Source organism: Panthera pardus, unplaced genomic scaffold (assembly GCF_024362965.1).
Source record: "Panthera pardus isolate Hobbes unplaced genomic scaffold, ASM2436296v1 HiC_scaffold_8, whole genome shotgun sequence".
NCBI lineage: Eukaryota > Metazoa > Chordata > Mammalia > Carnivora > Felidae > Panthera > Panthera pardus.
This window is the reverse complement of record NW_026527013.1, coordinates 124,879,799-124,894,750: the sequence shown is the minus strand read 5'-3', so window position 1 is coordinate 124,894,750 and position 14,952 is coordinate 124,879,799. Positions and strand designations below refer to the sequence as shown.

General features: G+C 41.3%; 1 protein-coding gene across 1 annotated transcript in view; it reads right to left on the bottom strand.

Moving 5' to 3' along the window:
* Positions 1 to 14,952, bottom strand: part of NPSR1 (neuropeptide S receptor 1) — a 154,666-nt gene that overhangs the window by 15,440 nt on the left and 124,274 nt on the right. Inside the window, exon 6 of the mRNA XM_019418162.2 lies at positions 12,814 to 12,890. Within this exon, the coding sequence (XP_019273707.1) occupies positions 12,814 to 12,890 (77 nt within the window). The remainder of the gene's footprint in view (positions 1 to 12,813; positions 12,891 to 14,952) is intronic.

The window sequence follows — 14,952 nt, the reverse complement described above, 5'->3', positions numbered from 1 at the left end:
TTTCTCTCTTATTTATTTTTTAAAATTTACATCCAAGTTAGTTAGCATATAGTGCAATCATGATTTCAGGAGTAGAATCCAGTGATTCATTCCCTACACATAACACCCAGTGCTCATCCAAACAAGTGTCCTCCTTAATGCCCCTTGCCCATTTAGCCCATCCCTCCACCCACAACCCCTCCAGCCACCCTCAGTTTGTTCTCTGTATTTAAGAGTCTCTATGTTTTGTCCCCCTCCCTGTTTTTATATTATTTTTGTTTCCCTTCCCCTATGTTCATCTGTTTTGTATCTTAAATTCCACATATGAGTGAAGTCGTATATTTGTCTTTCTCTGGCTAATTTCACTTAGCATAATACACTCTAGTTCCATCCATGTAGTTGCAAATGGCAAGATTTCATTCTTTTTGATTGCCGAGTAATACTCCATTGTATATATATACCACATCTTCTTTATCCATTCATCTGTTGATGGACATTTGCACTCTTTCCATACTTTGGTTATTGTCAATAGCACTGCTATAAACATTGGAGAGCACATGCCCCTTTGAAACAGCACACATGTATCCTTTGAATAAATACCTAGTAGTGCAATTGCTGGGTCGTAGGGTAGTTCTATTTTTAATTTTTTGAGGAAACTCCATACCGTTTGCCAGAGTGGCTGCACCAGTTTGCATTCCCACCAGCAGTGCAAAAGTGTTCGTCTTTCTCTGCATCCTCACCAAAATCTGTCATTGTCCGGGTTGTTAATTTTAGCCATTCTGACAGGTGGTGGCATCTCATTGTGGTTTTGATTTGTATTTCTCTGATGATTAGTGATGCCGAGCATTTTTTCATGTATCTATTAGCCATCTGGATGTCTTCTTTGGAAAAGTGTCTATTCATGTCTTTTGCCCATTTCTTCACTGGATTATTTGATTTTTTGGGTATTGAGTTTAATAAGTTCTTTATAGATTTTAGATACTAACCCTGTATCTGATATGTTATTTGCAAATATCTTCTCCCATTCCATCGGTTGCCTTTTAGTTTTGCTGATTGTTTCCTTCGCCATGCAGAAGGTTTTTATCTTGATGGAGTCCCAGTAGTTCATTGTTGCTTTTGTTTCCCTTGGCTCCAGAGACATGTTGAGTAAGAAGTTGCTGTGGCCAAGGTCAAAGAGGTTTTTGCCTACTTTCTCCTCAAGGATTTTGATGGCTTCCTGTCTTATGTTCAGGTCTTTCATCCATTTTGAGTTTATTTTTGTGTATGGTGTAATAACATGGTCCAGGTTCATTCTTCTGCATATTGCTGTCCAGTTTTCCCAACACCATTTGCTGAAAAAACTGTCTTTATTCCATTGGATATTCTTTTCTGCTTTGTCAAAGATTAGTTGGCCATATATTTGTGGGTCCATTTCTGGCTTCTCTCTTCTGTGCTATTGATCCATGTGTCTGTTTTTGTGCCAGTACCATACTGTCTTGATGATTACAGCTTTGTAATACAGCTTGAAGTACAGAATTGTGATGCCTCCAGCTTTGGTTTTCTTTTTCAGGATTGCTTTGGCTATTCAGGATCTTTTCTGGTTCCATACAAATTTTAGGATCATTTGTTCTAGCTCTGTTAATGATGCTGGTGTTATTTTGATGGCACTGAAACCTTTTTCTTCTTTCTCCCTTTCTTGTTCAGTCTCTTGTGAGTATTTCTGCTCTTTCTCTTTCTCTCCAGGTACTTTCCAGGGGAGTGCTTTTACTGCACTCTCTCCACTTTCTCTGTCCACTCTCTGCAAAAACAGCTCCCTACCCTCCATGGCTTCTCTCTCCCCCAGTTCACCTCTATGCGCTGGGTACCTGCTCAGTTCTGTGGCTCAAGTTATGCAGATTGTTGTGTAAATCCTCAGATCAATTTCCTAGGTGTGCAAAATAGTTTGGTGCTTATCTAGCTGCATTTCAGGGATGAGAGAAGCTGAGAATTTCCAGGCTGCTCCGCCATCTTGGCTCCTCCCTCAAAACTCATACCTGGTGATATTTTTAAATAAATATTTTTTCATATGTTGGGAATTCGATGTATTTCAGGTTGATTTAAAAAAAATTTTTTGTAGTTAGGCTTGATTTGTAAAACTTTTAAATTTGAAATTAATTTTTGATTTCTGATCACTGATGTCCTGTTTATTTACAAATATAACCTCAATGTTAAATATTTTTCATACATTAGGCCTCACCTGCTTAGCTGTGGGATTTTGACTACTACCTTCCCTTGTGGGTTTTTTTGTTTGTTTGTTTTTTTGACCCTCTAACAAACCAGAGGTCATAGCTAGATATGAGCAAGTTTAACCTAACCTACCTCACATCCTTGTCTATTCCTCAGCTCCTCAGCTCAGGTGGAACCAGGAACCCTGACAGAACTAAGATAATTGTGGCAGAGACAGGTTAACTGTCCACCAAATCGTTTTCTTTTCAGCAGGGTGGAGTCATATGACTAAGTTCTACCTATGGGAATATGGGAAGAATCCATATACACTATTCTCAGGTCTGGCTCAGATAAACCACCTGAATATTCCTCTGCCTCTCTCTTCCTCCCACCCCTGACTGTTGGATGTTGATGTGGAGGGGTACCTTAGCAGCAATCTGTTAAGTGTGGCAGAATCTCCATCTCTTTGAGTTTCTGAATGACTGTGGAACAGTGCCCTTCCCTTTGACCTTTACTGTCAATTGGACTTTAATTAAACCAGAAACATAGTTCTACTTTGTTACGGCTACTGTATTTGGGGGTTTCTTTGGTAGTGCATCTAATGTTTCCTTACCTGAAACAGAAATTGGTATCTCATATGCAGTGCTATCATAACAAAAATCTAAAATATGTGGTATTGGCCTAGTGGGCAGGCAGCAGGTGGCAAGGAAACTGATATTGGAAGCTGGGACACTAGAGATCCATTTGCTACAACGTTCACATATGATGCCTGGGAAGTCAAATTGTGTGCCTACGGAGCCCGGAGCCCATGGGACAAGGTTGGTGTAGGAGTCAGGGCTCTCCAGAAAACAGAACCAATAGCAAATACATAGAAGAGGAAATGTATTATAGGAACTGGTTCATAAAATTATGGAAGCTGAGAAGTTCCACAATTTGCTGTCTGCAATCTGGAGAACCAGGAAAGCTGGTGGTATAATTAAGTCCAAATCCAAGGAATGAGAACCAGGGGAGATGATGGTGTAAGTCTGAGCTCAATGGCTGGAGAATCAGGCAATTATGTAAATCCTGGTCCTAGCCCAAAGATGAGAAACAGGAACACTGATGTCCAGGAGAAGATGGATGTTCCAGCTCAAGCAAATTTGCCCTTTGTTTGCCTTTTTATTCTGTTCAGGCCCTCAGAAGATAGGATGATGCCCACCCATATTGGTGAGTGCATTTTCTTTACTTAGTCTACCAATTCAAATGCTTCCAAAAGTGCCTTCCAGACATACCCAAAAATGGTGTTTTGCCATCTATCTGGGCATCCCTTAGTCCATTCAAGTTGACACATAAAATTAACCATCACAATTGGTAAACAGAATGTTAATAGTCTCTGTTGATTGCTACCAGATGTGTTTAGCAAGATATTAGAAAAAAAAAAAAAAAGATGAACTCAGACAAGAGTTGGTTGGTAAAAATGAAAGGAAGTTAAAGAAAGTCTTACAATTTCAGATTTCATAGAGCTGTAAGCATCAATTACTTCTAGTCCCTAATAGTAACAGATACACACTTTACCTGACCTAGTGCAAGAGGAAAATGTGAGCAGAGCATTAAAGCAAATGTGTACAACTTCTAAGTGTGCAAGACTTATGCCAATGAAGCTGACCCTCATCCGCAAGTTAAGTTATAACTCTGAGAAGTTTTAACAAGCAAAGACCCATTTAGAATCATTCCCAAGGCAAAGATCAGACTAAGGATGGGGCCTCCCCACTATATTGTTTCAGGTGGCTTCAAACTAGCTTCCATTAAGTTAAAGATAGGGATTGCATGAGAAAACAAAGAAAGTCAGACCTGAGAATTCTATTAAGAAAGACTTTTTGGACATGATTGTTGGCACATGAAACTCACTGAAAGCAAATATATCACAAATCTACTAAGTTTTTGAGGAATGATATTGCTAAATAAACCATGACCTCTTTATCTTTTACAACACTTTAATTTTTTTTTTTTTAACGTTTATTTATTTTTGAGACAGAGAGAGACAGAGAATGAATGGGGGAGGGGCAGAGAGAGAGAGACACAGAATCGGAAGCAGGCTCCAGGCTCCGAGCCATCAGCCCAGAGCCTGATGCGGGGCTCAAACCCACAGACCGCGAGATCGTGACCCGAGCTGAAGTCGGACGCTTAACCGACTGAGCCACCCAGGCGCCCCTACAACACTTTAAAAGATCAAACAGTACGGGGCGCTTGGATGGCTCAGTTGATTAAGTGCCCAACTCTTTTTTTTTTTTTTTTAATGTTTATTTATTTTTGAGACAGAGACAGAGCATGAACTGGGGAGGGGCAGAGAGAGGGGGTGACACAGAATCCGAAGCAGGCTCCAGGCTCTGAGCCATCAGCCCAGAGCCCGACACAGGGCTCGAACTCATGGACCGTGAGATCATAACCTGAGCTGAAATCGGACGCTTAACCAACTGAGCCACCCAGGCACCCCAAGTGCCCAACTCTTGATTTCGGCTCATGTCATGATTTTAGGTTTGTGTGATTAAGCCCTGAATCAGGCTCTTGGCTTACAGCATGGGGTCTGCTTAGGATTCCCTCTCTCTCTCTCTCTCTCTCTCTCTCTCCACCCCTCCCCTGCTCTCACTCTCTTGCTCTCTCAAAATAAATAAAAAATAAATAAAGATCAGATATCAAAATTTTTACTAATCCTGTGGTTAGAAGAAAATTGTACCCAAATGAGGTTTAAATGTACACTTTCCTAATTATCTGTGAGGTTGAGAATCTTATTTTTGTCCATTCCTCTTTTCCCTTCTGTGAAATGCCTGTTTATGTCTTGCTCATTTTTTTCTATTTATCTTTTGTTGTTGTGGCTATATATATATTTTTAATGTTTATTTATTTTTGACAGAGAGAGACAGAGCATGAGCAGGGGAGGGGCAGAGAGAGAGGGAGACACAGAATCTGAGGCAGGCTCCAGGCTCTGAGCTGTCAGCACAGAGCCTGACACGGGGCTTGAACTCACAGACTATGAGTTATGACCTGAGCTAAAGTTGGACATTCAACCGACTGAGCCACCCAGGCACCCCTTATTTTTTAATTGAAGTATAATTAACATACAATGTTATAGGAGTTTCAAGTGAACAACATATTGATTCAACAATTCTATACAGTACTTAGTGCTCATCACGATAAGTGCAGTCACCATCTGTCACTATACAGTATTATTAGGTTATTATTAATTATATTCCCTACGCTGTAATTTTTCATCTCTGCAACTTATTTATTTCATTCATATTTTTAAAAAACTCTTTTATAAATTGATTTTTAGGTGTTCTTCATATATCGTGGATACTAATCTTTCCTAGATATATGTGTTGCAAATAACTCCCACTTTGTAACTTGACTTTTTAAACAAATCAAATTTATCTATCATTTCTTTTATGATTTAACATATTTTGGATCTTGCTTAATACATCCTTCTTTATCCCAATGGCATAAAGGTATTACCCTACATTTTCTTTTAAAAGTTTTACATATTGTGAAAATAAAGGAAACCTCACTTAAAATGGAGTTGGCAAGCCCTGCAGGGGGTGCTCACATACTTACCACTCCTTGCAGCCTGCTTACCATCAGAAAGAAGAAACAATCATTTTGACAAGGGAGGGCACTTTGCACATAGAATTTAATTCCTGCCTTTAAGAAAAGTAAGGAAGGGGTGCCTGGGTGGCTCAGTTGGTTAAGCATCCAATTTTGGCTCAGATCACGATCTCACTGCTCGTGAGTTTGAGCCCCACATTGGACTCTGTGCTAACAGCTCAGAGCCTGGAGCCTGCTTTGAATTCTGTGTCTCCCTCTCTTTGTCACTCCCCCACTCACACTCTGTCTCTCTCTCTCTCTCCCCAAGAGAAATAAACATAAAAAAAAAGAAAGAAAGAAAAGTAAGGAAGATCCGTACCTCCCTGCCCCAGCCACAAAGCACCAACCACTGCCTGCTGTCAATGAGAAACAACCACCACCTGGAACTCTTGTTCTCAAATGAACTTTTGTTCAGAACAGTCCTCCCCAGCATCCTCCTAAAACCTAATAAAATCTCACCTCCCCTTTGTCTCTTTGGACTGGCCTAAGGTTCATCATAACTTGCTTGTCCCGAATTGCAATTTCTCTGCTGTTTATAAATAAACTCATTTTTTACTGAAATAAAATTGCTTTTTGCTCTGTTTAAAGTTAACAAAATTTAAGTCTCCAATTCACCTGGAATTTGTTTTTTCCCTATAAATTGAGGTAATGACCTAATTTTATTTCTTTTCCTATGATCTTCTGACATATATAAAGTTCTCATATATCTGTAGATTCTGTTTTGGGGTTGTTTTATTTTCTACTTGTCTATTGTATTGTGTCAATACCACACTCTATTAATCACTCTGACTTTATGATGAGTTTTAATATTTAATACAGTAACATCCCCCCCCCCCCTTTGTTCTACTTCTCCAGGAGTGTCTTGACTATTCTTGGCTCTTGAAATTTCCACATATATTTTAAAATTGGTTTGTCAAGCTCAATAAAATGTCCTATTTTAATTTCAACAGGAATTGCATTAATCTATATGTTGTTGGGGAGAACTGACATCTTTAGGCTATTGAATTTTACTACCCATGAACTTGTTATAAGCTTCATTTATTTATATATTTATACTTTTTTTTTGGCATGAAGTTCTTTACATCTTTTGCTAAATGTAGTTATTTGTAGAGAAGCCGTTTTACCTACATTTACTGATGAAAAAAGGTACTGAGAGCAGTTAATGGGCTTATCTTAAATTCATTTGGCTAGAAATGAATAAGAGTCTAACCCAGTTCTTAATACAAAGTTTTTTTCTCCACCTCTTTGTGCCTCATTTAATTTGAAACATGCAGTTTGGCTATAGTATGGATTGTATCACATCTTCCAAGCCACAATGACCAGATGCAGTTATATGTAGATATGTTACTTTATCCATGCTGTGTCTGCACCCCCACATCTCCTGTCCCTCTGCAGTTAAATGTTCTATTTTATAGAAGTAGATACCCCTGGGCATCAAGAGCATGTCTGTTTATGAAAGATAAGCTACAAGATTGAAAATCTTATCTCCTCTACCTCTTGCCTTCTACACCTGTTTTTGGGAAAGTATTTAGATCATTTATTAAAAAATGCTTTTCCTTTTCTTTCTGTCAGCCTTTGAGGGAGAGAAAATAGACATATTTGCCAGTAAGAAGAGTGGTTCATAAACGAGTGATAGATTGAATTTTGCAACCTATATTTATAAAGTGCGCTTCTGTTCACACTAATCATTGCTGATGTCCCCTTGTTGATGAGCAATAATCCTGGCCTGCTAACACCACTGGAGATCTATTTACTGGCCATCTCCATAGCTGCTTGGCTGTAATGACAAGTAAAAAATCATGGGGCGCTTGGGTGGCTCAGTCTGTTAAGTGACTGACTCTTGATTTCAGCACAGGTCATGATCTCACAGTTTGTGAGATGGAGCCCCACGTTGGGCTCTGTGCTGACAGTATAGAGTCTGCTTGGTATTCTCTCTCTCCTTCTCTCTCTGCCCCTCCCCTGCTCACTCTCTCACTCTTTCTCAAAATAAATCAATAAACTTAAAACAAAAGAAAATCAGGTGAATTCCATTTATGAATCAGATACAGAGAGTATACAGGCTTTTGATACTACTCTCTGCTCCTCATTCCAGAAGGGGCTCATGGTGGTGATAATGGACAACTAGAAAATAGAGGTAATGGAGATATAAACTTGTATTAGAGAATAAAAATTGACTGCCACCATTTCTACCTTCGGGGAAGGGTAATGGCATACTGTATATCAGTGGGAAAACTGATCACTTTGAGGCATTGTACTATTTCAAAGACTGGAAGACGGGGGAAGCCAAGAACTTAGGGACTGGAAAATCTAGTAGCAGGGAGATATGGGAGATTCTGGAGAGAGACAGAGCTCAACCATAGTGGTGAAAGACCTAATGAGAAAGGGGGAGGGGTGGGGCAGCTGAGGGGATGTAGAAACCTTTCATCACCTCGAACCTCCGGCAACATTTGCTGTATTTACTCTTGTGAGTGATGAACTCAAGGAAAATGATGTGGATTCCATGCTTTCTGGGCCAGGAGCGGAGGGAACAGAAGAACCCTACGAGATGAGTCGTTGAATGTGAGAGCTTAGGGGTCAAGGACATACCAGCCTCCTGGAACTGGCAAGAATCACAGGACAGGGGTTTAAACCAACCTGATTTACATCTGAAAGCACAGGAAGACCTCACCTACCTAAATAAAATTGAGCCCTGCACCCGTAGCGGCCATCTTTTAGATATTAAATACTTCAAAACGAAACAGTTTAGGAGAGAAGACAGGAATAGCACTCTGAAGGCAAAAGCCACGCCACAGAGCATGTGCTTGGGTTTTTTAATTAGGAAAAGTATTTTTTTCACTCTACGCTTTGTTTTTGTTTTTATTTTGTTTATTTGTTTTGGTAGGCTTCACACCTAGGGTGGAGCCCAGTGTGGGGCTTGAACTCACGACCCTGAGATCAAAACCTGAGCTGAGATCAAGAGTTGGACACTTTAACTGACTGAGCCACCAGGCACCCCTGAGCATTTTTTTAGCCATTTACCACCTCCCTTTTGCAGTGTCCTTCCTCTGAGAGGCAGCTTGATACAGTGGGAAGACACACAGGCTTTCTGGTCAATCACATGGGCTTAACCTGCACGCCTGTCTTCTATTTGTAAAAGAGAGACGATAATGCCCCCTTGCAGCATTGTGTAAGGATTCAGGAAGACAACACATGGAAAGAACTTAGCGAAGTGACTGGCAGTAGACGTTCTGTCTGTTCCGCTGTCTCGTCAGATTGTGTTGACAGACCAAATAAACAAATGGATCATGGCAAGATCAAATATAAAAACAGAACTCTGACCCACACTCTGCAGCTGCCAGGCCAGGAAACCAGTCCATTATCTATAGTAGGCAGACCAGAAAGCCACCTTCTTATGTACAAGTCAGACCTGTATCTCTAGCATGCTGGCCAGTAAGACCTGTGACACTCTATGCCAAACAGCCAACACTTGATTAATGACTGGCAGCTTCTTCAGGTTTTGTCCCTGCTTTCAACGTAAAACCAACCAGAGAAAGCCAAATGCACACCCCTAACCAATCAGACAGGATGTCATGCTTCTACTTCGCTCTGCCTGCAACTTCCCAGGCCAATAGCCACCAACCAGGCACACCTGATATCTTCCTTTTTTTCCACTATAAAGCTTTCCCATTCTACCACTGGCTTTTGAGTCTCTGCCAAAATGTAAGTCATGGCTCTTTTGCAAGCCATGCCATGCAACCCATATGGCTCTTTTGCAAGCTCTGGATAAATAGTGTTTGTCTATTCTCATTTCGTTGGTCTTCAGTTACTTCCATGGTGTCTTTTTTTTTTTTTTTTTCTCAATTCTCTCTCTGTATGGACTAAGTGTGTGTATCTTCCCCAAATCCATATGTTGAAACCCTAATTCCCAACATGATGGTATTTAGGGATGGGGCCTCTGGGAGGTAATCAGAGTTAGATGAGGTCATGAAGGCCTGGAGCCCTCAGGATGGGATTTGTGCCTTTATAAGAAGACAGGTAAGAGCATGGGCTCCCTCTCTCTCATCTCCTGCCTCATATGAAGACACAGCAGGGAGGAAGTGGCAGCCGTCTGCAAACCAGAAGAGAACTCTTACCAGGAACACAATCAAGTGGCACCTGATCTTGGGCTTCCAGGCCTCTTAGAATTGTGATAAAATAAATTTCTGTTGTTTAAGCACTTTGTTAGGGAAGACTGAACAGACTAAGATATCTCCCTTTTTACTTTGTCCCCCTTTAGACCCAAAGCTCTGGACCTTCCAAACCCCTCTGGTCCCACCACACTTGATCTGTCCACCATCAAACAGGGGTCATGCACTCTAAAGTGACAACTTGACCAGTATATGCTCGTGTGGTGCATGCACATTGCTCAAACCAGGCTGCAAATGTACTGCTGGGTCCTCCTGGAGAGAGTACCTTAAGGAAAAATGACTGACTCCACTGGTTTGAATTTCCGGCATCATGGAAGGTTCAGAAGGGAGATAGCTCAGGGCAGACAGAGGCACTTTTTCTATCTCTCATATCAGCCTCTGGGAGCTTCCTTATTGCTTGTAGCTTCTAGATACTACCTATATATCCAGATATATCTGATCTTGGTCATTACCCATTCACTGAGAATGTAAGTTTTGAATGTTTAGATATTCATCAGTATAAGATCTCTATCTATCTATCTATCTATCTATCATCTATCTATACAGTCTCAGCATTGGGTCTCTCAGGGTTCAAGCATAAAGTTTACCCAGAGAAGTGCATAAAAGGATAATTTTTTGTGGGGGCTGAGTTGACAGTTAAAAAAATATCTCCTATACACAGCTAGCATAATGATGGATGTTTATACAGACCAAAGGGCCAGTGGGCTATTACTTTATATTATAAAATATATGTAATCATGGAAAATTTTAGCCCCTGGATAAGCAAGGGAGGAAGGAAGGAAGGAAGAAAAAAAGGAAGGAAAGATAAAATTCCACCACTCAGAGATAGTTACTATAACATTTAGTGTTTGTCCTTCCTGACATTTTCAATGATCTATCTATCATCTATCCATCTATCCAACTAGCTATCATCTATATGTACATGCACATGCATATTCTATTTATTATATATTAATATACTTAAAAAAGTGATATTTACATGTTTCTGTAATTAAGTACTTAATAATTAAATAATTAACTACTATAATTGTTTCAACAGTTATAGTATTTAATATATTTATCTGATACTTGATAGAGGAAGGATGTCTTCCTCCTTTCTTTTTTCAGACAAATATTCTGACTTTTGACCAAAGCCACTCACAATAAATAAAATGAATGCATTTGTGTTTATTCTTCCTGACGGCTCTTGTTCTTCTAGAAAAACCAGGCTGCAGAGACTAGACTGGCATGAGGAAGTCTGTGTGGAGGATCTGCGTAGAGGCCAGAATGAGCTACGAGCTGAACGATAGGTATTTCACGGGCGGAAAATTTCCAAGCAGCCTGCACACACCTCTGGGTTACTCTCGTCAATCATCATGGGAGTCAGTTGCCTATAACTGTGTCTCCCACTGGATGAGAGGTTGTCAAACCTCGTTGCACATGAAAATCATCTGAAGAGCTTTTCCAAAGTAATGATGCCAGACCTCCCTCCAAACAAAGTGAATCAGAACCTCTCAGGCAGTGGTAGCTGGCATTGGGGCATTTGAAAAGCTCCCCAGGCAATCCCTTGTGCGGCCGGAGCTGAAACCCAGTGCACGAGAACAGGCTTCCTCTAGCCAGGAATCATGCCATTTACTCATTTGGCATTCCCGGTCCTTTGTAGCACTGCTGACATGTGGGGAACACAGCAGAAATGAACTGAATTCAGATGAAGACACTAACACTGACACATCTCTACCAATTCTTCTAGAGAGAGGGACACAGATTGTCAGTGCCCACTTGGGAATCCATGTGACTTTCTCACTGGAAGAAGTAGCTTCAAGAGGGAGGAAGATGAGTGTGGTCTCGGTCCAGTAAAGGTAATGGCTCAAAGTCTGGAAAGAGGTAGACTTAGAGACCATTTAGTCTGTCCCCTTATCTTAACCTCTTGAAGGCCAGAGAGGTTATTGCAAGGTGGCACAACTCTTAGTGGCACATCTAGAACAGAAACCAACTCTTCATAGTCCACGTAGCTGTGTTCTAGCTTGCTGTCCTTGAGTGAGCGTATGTGGGTGAGTATGTAGATGTGAGTGCATATGAGTGCGTAAGTGTGTGTGTGACAGACTGGGTGTGTGAAGGGATGCGTGTGTGTACAAGGAACGGGAGGAGGTGGGGAGCCTGAGGAGAGAACTAGTTGCATTATAATACATGGAAAACCAGGAGCCCTTGCCCCTCTCTTTCTGGCAAAGTGAACTTGGTTCACTGAGTTCTCTCCGGGTTGGTCTCCATCAGGTCCAGTAATATTTGCTTGGGAGGCAGGCTAGGCCTTCAGGTCCCGGTGCCTGCCATGGGGGAGGTGTTCTGCATCAAGGTTTACTGCAGCAGGATCTGGGGAAGGGATGTAGCAGGTGGTCTCAGGCTCATGCTGAGGTGAAATTGGCCATTCTTTGCCTAGCTTAGGGTCCAGGATTGTTCTGTGGATAGACAGCAGTTTTCTCCATCTGTAAATTTAAGTCAGATAGAAATGTCTATCCTCATGTTTCACTGAATGTGTGCTCCTTGGACAGCTGTCTTTTCACCCCAGTGTCCTCCAGGGTGTTCCTTTTTGCCAGGCTTAAGAAACTGGGGGGGGGGGGCTTTGGATCATGGCCCCCAAAGTCCCCCCTTCCTTCCTTCTTTGAGTTTTCAGTGAGGCCACCTGGAAGAGACAGTACCTACTGGGAGAGACTTTGGTGGATCTGCTCTGCTGGCTGAATCCTGATAGAATAATGCAGGCTTATTGTATTCAGGCAAAGCACAAGCTCATATTTGCCGGAAAAAAAACAAAAAAACAAAACAAACAAACAAACAAAAAACACTGCAGAAGCAAAATTACCCAAGAGTTGGGTAATTCGGATTAGAGACTTACCGGAGCAGTTGGAGATCACAGTCTCGTGGGCTTTGCTCTTAATCCAAATGGTTCTGATCACAATGGCATAGATGACACTGTGGAAAGGAGCAGAGGTAATATTAACATGGCTGGTGGGTTCCTACAGTGAAGACACAGAGACAGGAGGACTCCCAGGTCCCGGAGTGTGAGGTATGGAGGGAGGGGTCTCTACACCATGCCTGGTCCCTGTCCTTGCTGATTATAGAATCCCAGAAGATGACAGCTACCTCTTTTTTAACTGAGGATGCTAGGACTTGGTGAAGTGAAATGGTTTCTCAAGGTAACTCAGGTGGTTAGAGATATAGCTGAAGAATAGCTGACCTTAGAATCCAAACACAGGGTTTGGAGTCAGAAAGATTTATCTTTGTAACCAGCACTGCTATTTGCTAGTTGTATGACCTTGACCTTAGACACTCTTTAATGTGGCCCCATGATTCCTGTCTCTGGTGTTCATGCCTTTGTGAGATCCCCTCCCCTTGAGTGCGGTGAGAACTGTGACTTACTTCTAATCCGTGCAGTGGGCCGAAGGTGATAATGTCTGTGATTGCATATAAGTGTAGTGCCTGTCTTGCTAGTGTCTCTCTCTGTTGCTGCCATGAGTCCTACACCTCCAGAAAATTAATTCTGCCGAGAACCCATGAGAGCTTGAAAGAAGATCCTTCCCCAGTTGAGCCTCTGATGATATCCCGGCCCTGGCAGACACCTTGATGACATATCCATTTAAGCCATGTCCAGCCTCCTGACCCATAGACACTGGAGCTAATACATATATGTTGTTTTCAGTCATTGAGTTCATGATAATTTGTTACCCAGCAATAGATAAGCAATACACTGAGTGATAGAGGCTGAATGTATCTCCACCCCCAAATTTATATGTTGAAATTTTAATGACCACAGTGATAGTATTAGGAGGTAGAGCCTTTGGGAAGTGATTAGGTCATGAGGGTGGAGACTTCATGGATGAGATTAGTGGTCTTATCAAAGAGACCCCACAGAGCTCCCTAGCCCCTTCTGCCATGTGAGGACACAACAAGACGTCTGCCACGTGGAAGAAGGTTGTCACCAGAATCTGACAGTGCTGGCACCCTGATCTTGGACTTCCAGCCTCCAGCACTGTGAGAAGTAAAGTTCAGTTGTTTACAAGCCACCTAGTCTGTCTGTCTGTTGTTACAGCAGCCCACACCAACTAACACACTCTGTTGACACTAAAATGCAGTTAATAATGCAAACTTCTTATGAGATTTTTGGGATCAAATGTGACAACATTGAAAATGCCAAGCACAGTGCTTGGAAATTAGCAGAGACTCAATCAATAAATGCCATTTTTCTTTCCCTCTTTCTTTTCCATTTTTCACATAATATCACATCTACTTTCGCATGATATAATCAATACCTAACAGGAAAGCAAAGTGTAAGTGACTCAAAAGCATCAGCAAATTTTGTATCTTTCGTCTCCGTTAATGAATATAAAAATTTATACTGTAATCGGTTATTTGTTGTTTCTAATATATTAAGAAACTCAACAAAAACTTTGGGACAAAGCATTGCTTTATTTTGTTTTATTTTATTTTTAAATCTTTTTAAATGTTTATTTATTTTTGAGAGAGAGAGAGAGAGAGAGAGAGAGAGAGAGACGGAGTGCAAGTGGGGGAGGGGCAGAGAGAGAGGGAGACACAGAATCTGAAACAGGCTCCAGGCTCTGAGCTGTCAGAACAGACCCTGATACGGGGCTCGAACTCATGAACTGTGAGAGCTGAACCTGAGCCGAAGTCAGATGCTTAAGCAACTGAGCCACCCAGGTGTCAAGCATTTCTTTATTTTAGAACTGCACAAATTTCCCTCCTGAGAATCACTGGTTAAAACAAAATCAGAGCTCTGGTCTGCAGTAGCTGACAAAGCACTAATTGCTTTTAGTGATCTTTACAATATAACTTAATTAATGACTGTGTTAAAACCTTCTGCTTCTTATTGCTTTTCCTATTCTTGCTCACTGAACTCCTCTGAATGCTCCAGGTGAGCTTGGGACCTTTTTCGAGCAACCCCTCTCCTTCTCATCTACCTGTCCAGGGATTTTTCTGGAATTTGTAAGTCTACTTTAAAGAAGAAATGAGAAAAAAA